Source organism: Mycothermus thermophilus, assembly GCF_041956435.1.
Source record: "Mycothermus thermophilus strain CBS 625.91 unplaced genomic scaffold VTJ04scaffold_5, whole genome shotgun sequence".
Taxonomy (NCBI): Eukaryota; Fungi; Ascomycota; class Sordariomycetes; order Sordariales; family Chaetomiaceae; genus Mycothermus; species Mycothermus thermophilus.
In genome coordinates, this window is record NW_027191431.1 from 2,481,625 (window position 1) to 2,498,186 (window position 16,562).

General features: G+C 55.2%; 8 protein-coding genes across 8 annotated transcripts; 5 read left to right on the forward strand and 3 right to left on the reverse strand.

The window, feature by feature from the left end:
- Positions 1-140: 140 nt before the first annotated feature.
- Positions 141-614, reverse strand: VTJ04DRAFT_7968 (uncharacterized protein; the record flags this gene model as incomplete). Its single annotated transcript, XM_069366352.1, has 1 exon — positions 141-614. One exon carries the CDS (start codon positions 612-614, stop codon positions 141-143), a length of 474 nt encoding a protein of 157 aa, XP_069217296.1.
- A 2,088-nt stretch (positions 615-2,702) lies between these two features.
- VTJ04DRAFT_7969 (uncharacterized protein) lies at positions 2,703-3,007 on the forward strand (the record flags this gene model as incomplete). The annotated part of the gene is made up of 2 exons (XM_069366353.1): positions 2,703-2,896; positions 2,965-3,007. 2 exons carry the CDS (start codon positions 2,703-2,705, stop codon positions 3,005-3,007), a joined length of 237 nt encoding a protein of 78 aa, XP_069217297.1.
- A 600-nt stretch (positions 3,008-3,607) lies between these two features.
- VTJ04DRAFT_7970 (uncharacterized protein) lies at positions 3,608-5,454 on the reverse strand (the record flags this gene model as incomplete). Its single annotated transcript, XM_069366355.1, has 2 exons — positions 3,608-5,125; positions 5,179-5,454. 2 exons carry the CDS (start codon positions 5,452-5,454, stop codon positions 3,608-3,610), a joined length of 1,794 nt encoding a protein of 597 aa, XP_069217298.1.
- Positions 5,455-5,803: 349 nt separating this feature from the next.
- On the forward strand, positions 5,804-6,919 carry VTJ04DRAFT_7971 (uncharacterized protein; the record flags this gene model as incomplete). Its single annotated transcript, XM_069366356.1, has 3 exons — positions 5,804-5,862; positions 5,915-6,056; positions 6,122-6,919. The coding sequence occupies 3 exons, from the start codon at positions 5,804-5,806 to the stop codon at positions 6,917-6,919; spliced, it is 999 nt and encodes a 332-aa protein (XP_069217299.1).
- A 389-nt stretch (positions 6,920-7,308) lies between these two features.
- VTJ04DRAFT_7972 (uncharacterized protein) lies at positions 7,309-8,674 on the reverse strand (the record flags this gene model as incomplete). Its single annotated transcript, XM_069366357.1, has 2 exons — positions 7,309-8,513; positions 8,587-8,674. The coding sequence occupies 2 exons, from the start codon at positions 8,672-8,674 to the stop codon at positions 7,309-7,311; spliced, it is 1,293 nt and encodes a 430-aa protein (XP_069217300.1).
- Positions 8,675-10,129: 1,455 nt separating this feature from the next.
- On the forward strand, positions 10,130-11,952 carry VTJ04DRAFT_7973 (uncharacterized protein; the record flags this gene model as incomplete). The annotated part of the gene is made up of 4 exons (XM_069366358.1): positions 10,130-10,377; positions 10,445-10,623; positions 10,683-11,162; positions 11,225-11,952. 4 exons carry the CDS (start codon positions 10,130-10,132, stop codon positions 11,950-11,952), a joined length of 1,635 nt encoding a protein of 544 aa, XP_069217301.1.
- Positions 11,953-12,887: 935 nt separating this feature from the next.
- On the forward strand, positions 12,888-15,095 carry VTJ04DRAFT_7974 (uncharacterized protein; the record flags this gene model as incomplete). The annotated part of the gene is made up of 11 exons (XM_069366359.1): positions 12,888-12,971; positions 13,040-13,331; positions 13,422-13,447; positions 13,503-13,531; positions 13,581-13,695; positions 13,748-13,883; positions 13,937-14,015; positions 14,067-14,092; positions 14,144-14,259; positions 14,309-14,336; positions 14,386-15,095. 11 exons carry the CDS (start codon positions 12,888-12,890, stop codon positions 15,093-15,095), a joined length of 1,641 nt encoding a protein of 546 aa, XP_069217302.1.
- A 487-nt stretch (positions 15,096-15,582) lies between these two features.
- VTJ04DRAFT_7975 (uncharacterized protein) lies at positions 15,583-16,132 on the forward strand (the record flags this gene model as incomplete). Its single annotated transcript, XM_069366360.1, has 2 exons — positions 15,583-15,721; positions 15,819-16,132. 2 exons carry the CDS (start codon positions 15,583-15,585, stop codon positions 16,130-16,132), a joined length of 453 nt encoding a protein of 150 aa, XP_069217303.1.
- Between the last annotated feature and the right edge of the window lie 430 nt (positions 16,133-16,562).

Consider the following 16,562-nt stretch of genomic DNA (forward strand, 5'->3'; position numbering starts at 1 on the left):
ACAGTCAGCACCAAACTCAATAGCCGCGAACGTCTCAAACGCCCATTTGCTGGACTCGATTTTGAGGACGACTAAATGCAGATATGGTGATGATGACATCTGTAGACGTCAGTACCTTAATCTAAGTACCGGGAACCCTTTCACCATGATGCCGATGACTCTTCGTTGAGGGTTGTGTTGCAACATTGGCGAGTGAGATTCCTCGCAGCAGCACAAATGATGGACACCGAAATCGCCCAGCGGAGGACCGGAATTGACGGCGGACATTTTTTCAGATGTTTCGGGTCCTTCCGGCCGGTGCGCTCTGGTACATGGTTGGAGAAGGCCTTGGAAGGGCAAAAACACGGAGAGAGCGAAAGGGTGAGAGCGGCACTGGAGATGTGCACGCCGCCTGCGCCGCATGGTTTGCGCAGCGCCCATCTCAGAAGAACCAGTGCGCAGACACGGAGCGTGCCAGGAGCCGAGTGATCGGTCGAGCTGCCGTGAGATTCTTTTGCTTGGCGCCATCTGGGCATGCATGCATGCATGTCCTGTCTGGATGCTGCCCGCGGGCTGTTCCTGGCTTGTACCTGGTAGTTCATGGGTTCTAACGGCCCGAGAAGAGCGAGGCTCATCCTTGGGGTCGATGGTTGAGTGTTCAGTCACAGCCTCATTGCTGTGTAGAGAGGCCTTGTCTGTCAGGCTCCCGTGACCGTGATGTCGACGCAGCGTCGTCAAGTTAATATCGGCTGCAGTCTTGGACCGGCGGGCTCCGGTGTGGCACAAAGACGCTTGCCGTTGGTTGAACGGCGATGTGGGACCCGGAGACACCAGTCGGCCCCGGAAAGAGCCTCGGGCAGAGCCTCCCGGCATGCATCGCTTGCATTCGACTGACGGGCAGATGGACCGTTTGACTCACAGTTCGTGGGGAATTGGGAGTCTGAAGCGTGGTTGGATGTAGTGCGAATGAAGAGGGAGTGAGATGCCTGGCTAGACAGACGCGGTCGCAACACGGAAACTCCCTATTGGCGAGGACGAAGTCCAATCCTCCGGCAGCGGCCGCTTGTGTGGCACATGCAACTAGGTTGCGGAGCGCCGCGATGGGACGTCAGGAACTAGTTGAATGGACAAACTGAATGGGGATGTGATTCACAGTTCACAACTTGCAATCACTTGCAATGGGCCTCAGGGCCTCAACGCAGCGTGAGTGGTTTCGGCCTGGTCTGCCCACGGCGAAGCAGGCACTAGTATGCGGTCATAGGAAAGCCATCCAAAGTCGAAGTCCCGCCATTTCTCGCTTGGAGCTTGTTGGAATTGGTTCCTGGCTGGCGAAAAGTTGAAAAGATGGAAATAGTAGGCCTGAACGTGATGCCTGGAGCGAGCGGGCTTGCTCTGTCAGCATGTGGTTTGGGCGTCTCTGATTGGCCAAAAACGCAAGGAAATGTCCGGAAAGGGGCATTCCGCCGCTGTGTTCAGTGGCTCTGCCCAGCAAGAACCTTGTGCGACACTGGCGCTGACGACAACCCGAATTCCAGGCATCCATTTTTCCAGGTTGTCAACTTCACGTACACACACGAGCACAACATCTGGTGTAGGGCTGGGAGGCTCAGCAGCAAGAACACACTGCCTAACAGCCCCCAAGCTCGTTTTTGTCGTTTCCAAGTTTTTTAGATGTTTCATGTCTTGGAAACAGACGGAAACGCCGCATCGCACTCGGCCCATTTCCAAGGGTTAGGTTGATACCCGAATTATCCCACATCGTGTTGAGCATCTCTGTGTCCTGTTGGGTGCGGCACGGCGGCGTTGTGTCTCAGGGCAGACAACAATCGCATCTCCGGAGTCACAACTGCCGAGTTCTGCTCCCTCGCTTTTTCTGTCCTCATTTCCATTATTCATGATGTTCCTAATCCCTCGATGATGTAGATGATCACAAGCATGTTAAAGGTGTGGATAGAACAAAGTGGCTGCATATTCCATACACGCCTCCCAAGATCCAAGACCAGACTAAGATCTCACGCCTCAGGCACATACCCACCCCTGGTCCGAGTCATAGGTACCTGGTAACGTTAACCCCCGAGCCCGCGGGCTAAGGATGTGAGGGAGCGGGTATTCCCTGGACTGCGCCGTTCGATTGGAAAGCGCCTCGGCATATCATTGGGGAGATGGGTGAGGGGATGTATGTATGTCAACCTTGACATGGTGAGCCGCCACCCTTATGTCATCCCACACACACCCACTCCCCTGATGACTAGTCCTAGACTACAGATACATGTACGTACCGGAATGATACCTTGGGGGCCCTGGCAAGGCATCGCCGCCTACGCCAACATGGCGGCGGCCTGCGTACGCGGAGACGAGGTGGTGATGGGGCGCTGTATAGCTAGTAGTGAGTCTTGCTGAGTGGGTTGACGGCCGCTCATAGCCGGCGATGGCCATGGGCATGGCCACTGTCCTTCGTCTATATAAGTTCGTCTCGACATCTGGGTTGTCGTCCTGATCCTTCTTCCCTCCATCACCAGCACTTACAGACAAAAAACGTCAGAGCATCACCAGTTCAAAGCAAGTCTCTCAACACTTAACTACACCACCGCCAACTAGCACTTCAACTACAACCAGCTCACCAACAACTTCAACAAACTCTTCGCTACACCACCAACTTTCCAACAACTCTCACCTACACAACCACACTCACCTCAACAACAAGAGCAAGAACAACAACAAAAATGGCTGGCTCCGGCTTCTCCTTCACCAGCACCAACGCCCGCGGGCGTTCCGGCTACAACAAGGACGGCTCTTCGGACGGCGACGAGGGCAGCCAGTTCCTCTGCTTCGGCCGTTCGGGTTACAACAAGGGCAACTCGGACGACAACGACGAGAACAAGCGGTTCGCATGCTATGGGAGGTCAGGGTACAACAAGTCAGTGCAGCCCAGTTTCCTGATGTATTAAAGAAAAAGAAGAAGACTAACAGGAGGTGATTCAACAGGGATGGCGACGATGAAGAGAGCAACAACAACCGCCGGTGTTAAACCACCTTGTTCTCCTCCTCCTCTTCTTCTTCTTCAGCATGCTTTTCTGTTTCTTTCTCGGGTTTTCATCATCCATGGGTAGGCGTCTAGGCGTCGGGCGCATCTGGGGAACAGAACGGAACGGACGGACGGGAGGGATGGGTTTGTCATTTGCTTTTCTCTACGGGTTCCCCACGGATGCGGCATTAGACAAGACATGATTCTGTGTTCCCCCGCCGCGCGCGCCGTTCCCCGGCATGGACTGGGGATGTGCGTGTGAGTGGGGGAAAGAATGAGACCTCGCGGTCGAAAAGGATCTGGGATTTGGGTATCTGGCATTTTTTCTTCTACTTCTACTTCTTCTATTTTTCTCTTGTTCTACTTCTACTACTTCCTCTCCTTTCTCTCTTGTTTCTTTGACCTCTTCTTTTGTCTACAGAGATTGAGATTGGCGCAAGGTAAAGATGGGTACCGCTCAGCGCGGCGGATGATTGGAATATGAGATTTTTTGTCGTTTCCTGCACTCTTCGCTCCTTCATGTATGAACCATACACTTCTGTACAACGCCATGGCAGCTCAATCCACTCCTACTTCCCCACACAAAACCTGTGTCAGAGTTGGTTAGTAAACGTGCCACATTGACGAGTCCAGAACTGGGAATGCATACTTCTCAAATATCACCCCCAGCACCTCTTCCACATCACCTGCCTCCCCACGTCCTGTAATCGCCGCCAACCTCAGCGCTGCCATCCTCAGATGCTCCGCGGCCAAGACGATATCCGGCTCTCCTCCTTCTGGTCCTTGCCCGCGCGCCTCCTCCATAAAGTCCTCGAGGTGTCGCTCGCACTCGGCAAGTAGTTGACCCTGCCTTTCCGTCACGCCCAACAGATGCTGCATGTCCTCGGGCAGAGATGTCAGGTTTGCGAACGACAGAGCGAGGCGTTCCGTTAGTTCGTGAATGCCGCCGCCTGCGCCGCAAGCTACGGAGTCAAGCCTGCTTGCTGTGGCAGCGGCTTTGCAGGAGATAGCCAGGGGTTCGATGTTGCGGAGCGCAGGGATCGGGGCGAGGACGGTGGATTTGAAGTCGGATATGAGCTGGTCAAGGACCGGGGCAGGGACAACATCGCTTTTGTTGATGGCGACCAGGAATTGCGGAGCTTGGGCCGCGAGTTGGAGGGTTTCGGAGTCGTAGTGAATGCGGTAGTTGCCTGACCCTTCCGGCCCGGCCTCCTCGACAGAAGCCAGAACGATGATGACGTCCGACTCGAGCGCCTTTTGGCGTGCTCGACGGATGCCTTCCTCCTCAATAGCGCCGATGGTTGAAGACGGGGCAGTCTCTCCATCAAGTGAGGCCTTGGTCCGGATGCCAGCTGTGTCGGCAAAGGAGCACAAGTAGCCGCGGATGTCGAGACTCGCCTCGACGATATCCCGCGTCGTTCCCGCCTCGGAGGAGACGATGGAGGCTTCTCGGCCAACGATCTGGTTCATCAGCGAGCTCTTGCCGACGTTGGGCGGACCAAGGAGCGCGATGCGGATGCCGTTGCGAAGGAGTTCGCTGCGCTGGCTGCCGAGCTTGTGCAGGTGGATGGAATCCAGGATACCCTCCACCAGCCGCGCCACGTTGCTCAGCAGCTGGGTTGGCGACTCGTCAAAGTGCTGATCCTCGGAGAAGTCGATGAGGGCTTCCATTTCGCCACGGGCTAGCAGCAGCTGTTCGCGCCAGCTGTCGTAGGTCTTGCCCAAGACGCCCGAGTTGCCCCGGACGGCGGCCCGTCGCTGGTGCTCTGTCTCGGCGGCCAAAGTGTCGCCGAGAGACTCGACCTGGGCGAGGTCCAGACGCGCGTTGAGGAACGCACGTTTGGTAAACTCCCCTGGCTCGGCGTAGCGGACTTTCGTCGATGATGGACATCGGCGGATGGCGGACAAGACAGCTTTGACGGTGGCGGGACCACCGTGGACGTGGAGTTCAAGAACGTCTTCCCCGGTCACGGTTTTGGGTGCTGGGAAGTACAGAACCAGGGCGGACGAGTCAAGTATGTTCTGCTCAGAGCTGCCGGCTGCGCCTGGCTCGAACAATGTCCTCACATTGGCATATCTGGGCTTGGACAGGGCTTTTCCGGGGCACAGTCCCTTGTACACCTAGAGTGATGATGTTAACCAAGGGAACCGGATTTGAGTGGACAATTACATACATCAAGACAACCAGGACCGGAAATACGAATCACAGCGATGCCAGCCCTTCCAGCTCCTGAGGACAGGGCATAGATTGTGTCATCACCGAGGTTTCTATGACTGACAGCCGAGAGACAACGGGCATCTGCATGAGCGGAGCGTGTGTGAGCTTGGATGCGCCATGGCTGGGGTGATGAAGAGCGCCGGGGGCCGGGGAGCCATTGGAAAGCCAATGGCGCTCTCCTGACATCCCGCCAGCGCTGGGTCAAGCCTCTTCTCAGCGCATATCGAAACATTGACTTCTCGACACTTGCAGTGAAGCGTGCAGATACATGAAGGTGATTGTGCTGTAATGAGAGAGAGTAAGAGAGGAGGAACGTGAAAGTCGCTGGAGAGACGATGTGAGAGCCAAGAATGCGTGGGACTGGCGAATGGATTGGCGGACATGAAAATAAAGTGGGTCCCGATAAGATAAGCCTGGCAAAATGCTGTCCGCCAAAACTTCTGGGACCTGGAATTTTTCTGGATCGCAGAAGCATCGCCCCTCCAGAACAACAAAACAACCCGGCAATTCGCCCATCCTCTCCGACCTCCTTCGACTTTTTCCTGGTCAAGCCACGCCATCAGAGGCGACTGGGATCCATCATGTCCGACGAAATCGTCTGGCAAATTATAAACCAGCAATTCTGCGCCTTCAAGCTCAAGTTTGTCGCTCCCGTTCCGATCGTTTCTTGAGCAATCCCTAACTTCTTCCAGAACCACAAAAGGCCAGAACTTCTGTCGAAATGAGTACTCAGTCAGCGGTCTCTGCAACCGGCAAAGCTGCCCCCTCGCCAACAGCCGCTATGCCACCGTAAGAACGTCCCCGAAAGGGACAATATACCTCTACATCAAAACGGTACGCCTTCTTTCATGCCTCTCACCTTTCCTATTGAATGACCTAACACCCAACCCCCCTTCCAGATTGAACGCTCCCACATGCCCTCCAAATGGTGGGAAAAGATCAAGCTCTCCAAAAACTACCAACAAGCCCTGGAGCAGATCGAGCAGCGCCTGCAGTTCTTCCCTAAGTTCCTTATCCACAAATGCAAGCAGCGCCTGACCCGCCTGGTCCAAGTCGCCGCGCGCACGCGCCGCATCGCCGCTGAGGAGGCCCGATTGGGTGAGAAGCTGGTGCCCAAGATGGCGCCCAAGATCCGTCATCGTGAGGAGGCGCGCGAGCGCAAGGCCCTCGCCGCCGCCAAGCTCGAGCGCACCATCGAGCGCGAGCTCCTCGAGCGCCTCCGCCAGGGCGCCTACGGCGACCAGCCGCTCAACTGCAACACCAACATCTGGAAGAAGGTGCTCAACGCGCTGGAGGCGGAGGGTGAGGGTGTGCGGGACAAGGATATGGACAAGGGGATTGAAGAGGAGGGTGAGGAAGTGTCGGAGTCCGAGGAGGAGAGGGAGGTTGAGGAGGAGAGCGAAGAGGAGGACGGCGCTGTCGAGTATGTGTCCGACATCGAGGAGAGCGATGACGAGCTCGCGGATTTGGAGGACTGGCTGGGCAGCGAGGAGGAGGATGACGATGAGGAGGAGGATGACGACGAAGATGAGGATGATGAGGAAGACAGTGATGAGGAGGAGGACGTCAAGAAGAAAAAGAAGCCAAAGGCCGGAGACAAACGGAAGAGAGGCCGGGTGGTCAAGCCGAAGGCGAGGAAACGGAAGGAGGTGGAGAGGGAGACGGAGATGGAGAGGGCAAAGTTGCTTGCGTTTTAAGGCTGGGATATTCTGTGTTTATCATATGGTTAATAGGCCCGGAAGGGAGATATCAAAGAGTCATGTACAAGTTCTTACCCAGTTGGAAGTGGTGTTATGCTCGCATTTTGTGCCGTATGTCGTCTACTAAGATGACAGCTTCTCCAAGAACATTGGTACTCAGAGAGACTCGACTTTTGACTGATTTTCAAGGCTCACAAGAACTGCTGCTGCTGACTCTCAATTGATTGAACCAAATCAGACGCTAAACATTGTCGGGACACAGAAGTCTATTTGCAGGCTATGGTCAAAACCTCTTTACCAATGTCAATATGTTTTTCACAGCATGTCATGTCGTGGTATATTCTGGCTCTATCATAATGTACATCTCTATAATCCCTCTACATATTTCATTTTTTCTGCTTGGCATTAGCAGCAGCCGCGGCCGCGGCCTCCTCATCGGCCAACACGGCCTGGATATCCTCATTCACCAACCACGTCCTCACGCTCTCCATAATCCTGTCCAACGTATCCCCGCCCCGCAGCACATCCGGCAGGTTGTGTGCATCCACGCCGCTCCTGTGGTCCGTACACCGATCCTGCTGGTACTGGTAGGTGCGGATCTTGTCGCCGCGCGTGATCTGCGACTTTGCCAAAACGCTGTTGCGCAGCTGGCGGACCTGCTCCTCGCGCTCCTCACGCCGCTTTTGCGCGAGCCGCGAGCGCAAAAGCCGCCACGCCACCTGGCGGTTGCGGTGCTGCGACCGCGAGTCCTGGATGCTCACCACGATGCCCGTCGGGACATGTGTTAGTCGGATGGCGGACTCGGTTTTGTTGACGTGCTGCCCGCCGGCGCCGCGCGCGCGCATGGTTTCCGTCTTGACGTCCGCAGGGTCGACGTAGAAGTCGCTTTCGGGGTTGTCCCATTCTGCCTCCAAGTTGGAGGTTGGGTTCTCGGGGAAGGATGGCAGGACCCAGACCGCCACGGCGCTGGTGTGTGTTCGGCCCTGCTTTTCGGTGGCCGGAACCCGCTGCACGCGGTGCATCCCAGCTTCGCCGCGGAAGAGTCCGTAGGCTCCAGGTTCTTCTACCTCCAACACCGCCTCTTTCAATGCTATCTCCCCTTCGTTGCCCGTCTCGCCCATGGTGTCCGAGGCCTCATACTGGACCACCTTGTGCTGGTACCCCTTGTTGGCGCAGTAAGCCTTGTACATTTTGAAGACCGTGTCGGCGAAGAAGGACGCTTCGGTGCCGCCGGGACCGGGATGGATTTCTATCAAGCACGGCATGTCGGCGAAGGGATGCTTGGGCGTCAGGGCGACAGACAGGTTTCGGCTGGACTCGTTCAGTTGGGCCTCGGTGGCTGCGAGATCGTCCTGAGCTAGCTCTCGCATTTCGGCGTCGTCTGACTCGAGGAGGGCCTGCAGCTCGCCGAGGGCGGCTTTGGCCTTCTCGAACTGCTTCAAGGCGTCGGCGATCCGGGTGAGCTCGCCTGCCCGCTTCGCCTTGGTGGGGTCGAAATCATTTTGCAGCGCGGCTTGGAGTTGGTCGTGCTCCGCGGTGAGCCTGCGGGCACGTTCGAGCAGTGCCGGAGGGAGTGGGGGAAGAGCTGAGTCTGGCCGAGTGGGCGAATATGCCGAGTCAACGGGCTGGCCATGATCTCGAGAAGCGGAAGAGTCAAGGCGTACCTGTGCTAGCTCTTCGGATGAACTGGGCGATGCGGATGCGGCCGAGGGACCGCACGCAGTTCCGACAGACCCATGGTGCCGCAAACATGGTCGCAAGACACCACGTATTAGTTTGGGACCGTCATGGACGACGGATGCTTTGCCAATGGTTGCAGCCGCCGCCGGTTGGAAGGGGAGGATCAGGACTGTCAAATGCGAAAATCACGACATCTTTTAGGATTTGGAGTTTGGACCCTGGACTTGCATCCGCAACCCTGGGCATGGTGTGAAATTCCATATCTTATCGGCACTGATTATCAGTTCTGCCACAGATTTCCGCCTTCTAGGTTTCATGTTTCCCCAGACTTTCCCTGGAGGGAAGGGGGAGGGGAGGGGGGTAGGGGAAGGTTGCGCTGTGGAATGCGAAGCGGATTTCACACCCACCAACTGCCTTTCAGGCAGCATACCGAAGTTCTCCCCTTCATCAAGCCTCCCAGGGTCCTCAAATATGAGAAGCCTTCAGTGTTTGACTTTCCTCACGGTTTTCGAACTTATCGCCTCGAACGAACAATCATGTCAAGTTTCAAGGGACCACGTCCCTATAATAGTGCCTTCTTGGTCGATGCATGCAGCTCATAATCTGATAAAAATGACTGGAAACCAACGTGCGTAATCACGGTTCCGAGAATATGGTTCGTGACGGTGAATGTAGCGAATGGATATGAACTTGACAAACTTACGCTCTTGATTGAGACAGCCTACCTAGCTACATCTACGAAGCTTCACGATTCCTAATATACATACCTAACCTTTACCCCTAGGGCATTAATTTTAAGATACCTTGCTTCCTGGGGAATAGCCGGTTCCATCCTAGCTTTACGTTTTTTTGGTGAATATTAATGTACGTTAAGGAATTTAAGGCTCAGTAGTAAATAGCTGCTGATGTGATGATGTGTTTATCTAGGTCTCTACATAGCATGACTTTTAGATACTGGTGATTGCCTGCCATGTTCACCACATCAGCTCTTCCCTGGTAACATATGCACGCTGCGCCGGCTGGCTCGCCGCCACCAACGATTTCACGGGCAAGGTCTCTCACGAAGAAGACGATTTGTGTCAGGCATGTTGGGCTGGGATCTTTCATTTTGTCTTATGTTAGCGGTGTGTTGGTACGGAACATGATTCCCTCCACCCCACCTCACCAACTGTGGCGCAGCTCATCACCTACATATTACATGTTAGCCCTGTGGCAGTTGACCAATACTGGAACCCTGTGTGTCATATCGGACAGAAGATGACCCGGTCGTGTTGACTTCACCGAGGCCTTGTCTGCTTCAGTAGTTAGTCGTTGCCCGTCCATTGTCATCCCGGACCGTCGGGTCAGAGTGAGTAACAACCGCCTTCCCGTTAGGCTGTGGCTGTGGCTGACACAAAATCAGTGCCTGGATGTGTTAGCCTTGTGAAGTTGAACTCTTGTTGAACTATATATGTCCCGTCACCTCGTCCGTTTTCGAGCGACTCTTGCTTTCATAGAACCTGAACAACTCAGTCCACGGTTGTAGCAATGAGGGTCTTATTTAATGCGGTCATTGCGGCCGGTCTGTTTCACGCATGTAACTGTGAAGTCGACATTGCCGGCTACGCAGACCTCGCCGCCAGCGACGTTTCCAACTCCCTGTCCTCAATTACGATCGACACATCTCCAAACCCTGTCGGAAATGTGTTTGCTCGGCAGCAGAGGGAGTGGTGTCCGGGGTGTTCTGCCTATGTTAAGTGCTCGGCAAGCACATGCTGTTGTGCGAATGAGAACTGGTGAGTATCTCCCCTTTTCAGCTGTCTCAGAGGGACGATGTTTGCGGACTTCTAACGTATCTTTTAGTATCCCGACAGGATGTTGTCCCAAGATTGCTGAAACCTGCAGCGGAAAAGGGTGCTGGGAACCTGGAGCGGTTTGTTGTGGTGCCCTTGCCTGCAGGCCGGGAAGCGTCTGTAAGGTCTCAGCGACGGGGGCAAATGTGTGCTGTAGAAGTGCCACAGATCTTGCGTGTGATGGATACTGTACGTGCCTCTTGACATAAAAACATGACCGCTCATCAGCATCACCTAACCTGTCCTAGGCTGTCCCGCCGGCTCAACCTGCGCCGGAGCCGGTTTCTGCCGATCCATTTCGACATCCACCTCTCGCTTTACTTCCACAAGCACATCGCGATCGACGTCGACGTCACAGTATACTGTGATTACCCGCAGCACATCCACTAGTATTTTCACATCTACTAGCACTCGAACATATACTACTACCCGCACATCTAAGACCAAAACCACCCAAGCATGCAGCGCGGCCACCGGAGTCAGCCGCCGTGCTGCCAGCGCCGGAGGAATTGACTACATCAAAATTGAAGGCGAATCCGATTGCGTGCCTGTTCTTGACTTTATTTGCGTCCCCGACCTTCTCGACCAGATGTGTCTGTCCATGTGCCAGGGGATTCGGGAACAGCGAAAGATTAACCCAAACAATGTGCTGAGCGATACGGCCATTCTGCTGCACCGAAGGATGGGGCGCAACGCAGCGGCTGGATGTGGGACTAAGGGTTGTGCTCGTGAGTTCCGCTTTCCCTGGATTTATCTGTCAGCTGGCTGGTACTAACACATGACGACACAGAACGAGTTACTTACTCCCCCCTCTTTGACGCCTACTTCTCCATGCAGTGCGACGAGTTTCCCCCAGCATCGTCCTTGGAGGGTGGCGGTCCCACGCTCACCTGTATCTCATGGTACCAAAACAACCTCGGCGGGATTTTGCTGAAATATTTTTACGCGGACGCAGGGCTGAATCGCGACGGTATGCCCTATGTGATTCGGATGAATACGTGCAATTTCCCCAAGGAGCCGGAGAGTTGGCCCCGAGGGAGCCAGCCGACACCGCGTCCGCCTTCAAAACGGGACACGGTCTCTGTTCAAGCGGCGGAGCAACCACTTTGGATCAAGGACCCTCGAGGTCAAGGGGATGCCGGGTTTGTGATCATGCCGATTGAACGCGCCGCGGCGGGAACATACAATGCCACGTTAACGCTGTCGGGAAGTGACAAGCTAAGAGACATTAGTATTCTCGATGCGGCCGGCGATGTAATCTGGGAAGGGAAGGATGTGGGCTTTTCAGGGGGCAGGCTTACCGGGTTGCAATACAGCGTCGCCGATGATACGCAGGATCTGTTCGTCGCGGCGAGTGCGGAGAGCAGTGTCTCAGTCACGGCCGAGTTTTCGGCGACGAGTGTGCCGCAGGCGAATACAGGGTCGTCTGGCGCGGGACGCCTACGGTGTGGATGGGCGTTGTTTGGCTTTGTGCTTGCTGTCATGTTAACAACACATTGTCGAGGACTGTGGTTCTGAACATGGATAAGGGATGAGTTGTTACCTAGGTGATAACTCTTTGCGAGATCATATACGAGTTGCCATAATTTGTCTTATTTCCACAGACCACGACAGATACACTTCCCACTCTCGGCCAGACCGTTTTACAACTGTTCCCCCCAGGTTAACAAACGTGACGGAAAGAGATGCGCTGTTCATCACTCATGAATCTGGACTACGAGTGACTCCTTCATTACACACTGTAGTTTTGAGAGCCTTGTTGCATGGGTACCCCGATGTCAACTTTAAGGGGAAATCCTCAGAAAGCATCACAGCCTTTGGTTAGTGGCCATCTTGAAAAGTGGCTATGTTGCCTGTGTGGGTGGCATACATCGAAAATGATTGAGCATAGGTAGGGTAGGCATCCGCCCCCATCCGGGCATGCAAGGCATCGTTCGGCGATGTGGCATTGCCGTCAGCCCCAGTACTGAGAGACTGGACTCTGCCTTTGGCAAGCCAAGGTTGGAAAGACCTTACAACCCGAATCTCAAGCAGCTAGGTACCTTATGCGAGGAGCGTATAACCTGGAGGGGCCTAACCCGTAGACTAAATCTGCAGCATCTGTACGGACGGCGAGTAGAGGCCAGGCAGCTCCACCTATCAAGGTATACCTATCAATCCAGTAGGGCCGGGGTCAGGGTCAACACCCTAACCCTAAGGAACGGGTGTCGGCTTGGCCTTTTTCCTGCTCCCCACTTCCCTCCATGGTTTGCCAAGACTGCAAGTGCCCCTCCCCCACCATGGGGCCGCTTCCGTCTTGGCCTCCATGCTTCCACTTGTTCCGTTCTTGTGACAAGTTGTTGACTTTGACTCACTTGGCTTGACTTCCCCGACCACACCCTCGATTCCGCGGCAGAAACTTATATATCTGCCAGCACACACTCCCACATCCCTCAACCTCCGGTACAATAACCATGGCCACCACCGCCACCCCAGACGGGGCTCCCGTCCCCGAGTCTCTCCCCAAGCAGACAAAGCAGACCGTCGATCCCTACAATGTCCGTCAATACCAGCATTCCCTCCAGAGACCCTCCAATGAGCGCTGACAGCTGCTGGCCCTGCACAGGTGACGGGCGAGGTCGGCGCCGACGGCGTGGTCAAGGCCATCGACTACAACAAGCTGATCGACGAGTTCGGCACCAAGAAGATCGACGACGAGCTGCTCGCCCGCTTCGAGCGCGTCACGGGCAAGCGCCCTCACCATTTCCTGCGCCGCGGAATCGTCTTCTCCCACCGCGACTTCGAGACCATCCTGGACCGTTATGAGAAGGGGGAGCCGTTCTTTTTGTACACGGGCCGCGGACCATCCTCCGATAGCGTCCACGTCGGGCACACGATTCCCTTCGAGTTCACAAAGTGTAAGTATGGCAATATCTGTGGTCATTGGGCTGCAGTTTTTGGGAATGGGAAGCGGGCTATGTAAAAGTATTCGGGCTGACGGTGCCTAGGGCTCCAGGATACATTTGATGTGCCAGTATGTGACTGGGAGATGCACAAAGGTGGCCAGAGTGATATGCTGACTCCAACAGCTCGTCATCATGTTGACAGACGATGAGAAGTATGTTCCCAAAGAGAACCAATTCAAAGCCCCAGACTGACGGGTCTAGGTACCTGTTCTCAGAAAAGAAGACCATTGAGGAGGTTCAAGGGTACTGCGCCAGCAATGCCAAGGACATCATCGCCATTGGCTTCGACCCAGCGAAAACCTTCATCTTTTCTGATGTATGTTCAGCTTCGTAGGCTCCACGGAGCTGATCACAGCTAACGGCCCTAGTTTGAATACGTCGGTGGTGCTTTCTACCGGAATATTGTGCGCCTGTCCAAGCACATCACCCTCAACCAGGCCAGGGCCATCTTTGGTTTCAACGAGAGCACCAACATTGGCCGTATCCACTTCGGCAGCATTCAAGGTCCGCCAGAAAGCTGTCATGGATCTATCCGTTCAGGGGCTGACCTCTTCCAGGTGCCTCTAGCTGGGCCAATTCCTTCCCTCACATCTTTGGCGAGGACGAAAAGCAAACCGTCGGGATACCGGCACTCATGTAAGATTCCTAGATGTCCTATCATACTTGGCAAAGCTAACCAAAGGACAGCCCATGTGCCATTGACCAGGATCCTTGTGGGTATCACCGTCTCAGACATCATCTTTCCCTTGACTGACACAGACAAGACTTCCGCATGACACGAGATGTGTCGGCAAGGTTAAAATTCCAGGGGAAGTCATACGCTAAGCCGGCTCTCATCCACTCGCTCTTCCTCCCAGCCCTCCAAGGGCCGGGCACCAAGGTATGTCGACTGAAATCCCCTGGTGAAAACGCTTTGCTAACAAGCATAGATGTCCGCCTCCATTGATGAGTCCGCAAGTAGGTAGTCATTATTGTGACTGGAGTAGACACCAGCTGACAGCAGTAGTCTTCATGCGCGACACACCAAACCAGATCAAGAACAAGATCAACAAGTACGCATTCTCTGGCGGCAAGGTGTCGGTAGAGGAGCACCGTCAATTCGGCGGCGACACCAGCGTTGACGTGGCCTATCAATACCTGAGGTTCTTCCTCGAGGACGATGACGAGCTCGAGAGGATCAGGATAGCGTACGAGAATGGCGAGATGCTCACCGGCGAGCTCAAGGCCATTTGCATTAAGGAGCTGCAAAAGTACGTCGCGGCCTTCCAGGAGAGGAGAGCCAAGGTCACGGATGAGACGGTCAAGCAGTTCATGACGCCGCGGCCGTTAACCTGGCGCGGAAACCCGCGCGCGCCCGCACCCATCGTGGTGCCCAAGGTTGCGGATGGCGAGGCCGCGGGTGCCGAGTCGGCTCCGGCCGAGGGAGAGGCTAAGATGACCAAGAATCAGCTCAAGAAGCTGGAGAAACAAAGGCAGGCTGAGGCCAAGAAGGCCCAGAAGGCCAAGGAGAAGGCGGAGAAGAAGGCGGCCGCTTCTGCGGCTGCTGGTGGTGCGGATGGCGCCACTCCTGCTGCTGGTGATGCTACTGCTCCTGCTGCAACTCCGGCTCCTGTTGCTGATGCGACACCCACCGAGGCTGCTGCTCCTGCGACTGATGCTGCCCCGGCTCAGGCCGCTGCTCCTGCTGGTGATGATAAGGCTGCCAAGGAGGCGTGATTATGATAGCATGTGTAGAAGGGGGGATTGTAGTGTAGAAGGCGCATCGAGGTTCTCACACTTAGCATGGTTCGGGCTGTCGATATCATAGAATATGGGAAGATTTCAGGGGTAGTAGAGATTGAACCTGCATAAACTGCATACAACCTGCCCAAGCTAGCAATCGAGGTGAGTCGGAGGTCGCCTTTGAGGTATCATGGCTGCGCCCTTTTGTATGCTCTGCCGGGTTGGTGGGGTCTGTCAAGCGTAGGGCGTCGTAAACTTTCCAACTTCCTAGATGGGAAGAGAGTGCAACGTTGGTGGGGTCATGATAGTAGGCATTGTGTACATTTTTAAGACCCGTCTAGAGTGTATAAGTCGAGCTGTCTGGCTTGAGTCAGACATCGTTGGTATCTTTGGCAAAGCAGTTTTTGAAGTCTGTGCCTAGGAGTACAATCCACAAGCAGCCATCATCGAAGGAGCATACCCGGGATCAACAACTCCCAACATGCCGACCTACCACCTCTACATCGCCAACAAAAACTACTCGTCCTGGTCTTTCCGGCCATGGCTCCTAATGCGCCAGCTTGGGGTTCCGTTCGTTGAGCACTTCCACCCACTCAATGGGAACTCGTACCGTCAGCCTCGTGCGTCTTGTCCTCCTCACCACTTCCCACTTCCCCTCTCATACCGTAATACCTCGTCGTTCCAGGCGAGTTGTTTATTAACCCGAAAGCAAAACAGAATGGGCCGCCTTCTCCCCGACCGCTCACGTCCCCTGCCTGCACGCTCTCCCCGATCCCAACGATAACGAGGAGAAGCAAGAAGAGCCCATCATCGTCTGGGAATCCCTCGCCATCGCCGAATTCCTGGCCGACTCCCACCCTTCACTGAGCGTCTGGCCCTCTGACCCCCGCGCGCGCGCCTGGGCGCGCTCCGCCTGCGCCGAAATGGCCACCTCGTTCCACGCTATCCGGAACCAGATGGGCATGAACGTCGGGATCCGGGTCCGGCTGGACCCGTCCCTCTTCTCTGTCGCGGACGGGGATGGAAAATGAGCAACTCACGGATCTGGGCAAAGACTTGAAGAGGCTCGATGCCCTCTGGACGGAAGGGCTGACGAAATTCGGAGGGCCGTTTTTGGCGGGGAAGGAGTTCGGCGCAGTCGATGCGTGGTTTGCGCCGGTTGTGTTGAGGTTGGAAACGTACCTGGGCGCGAAGGAACGGTTGGGAGAGGTTGCGAGGGGGTATGTGAAGAGGATGGTTGAGTTGGAGGGGGTGAAGGAGTGGGTTAAGGATGCGTTAGTGGAGAAGGAGAGGATGGAGTTGTATGAGAGGGATTGTGCGGTGGGCGTTGGGAGGGCGTTGGTGGAGGATTTGAGGGTTAAGGTGTAGATGGTGGTGGTGGTGATGATCGATGGGGTGGAGGGTTTGGGGAGAGTGGGAAAGGGGTTGTTAATTGTTTGTCTTCTCTTAATCAGGACATAA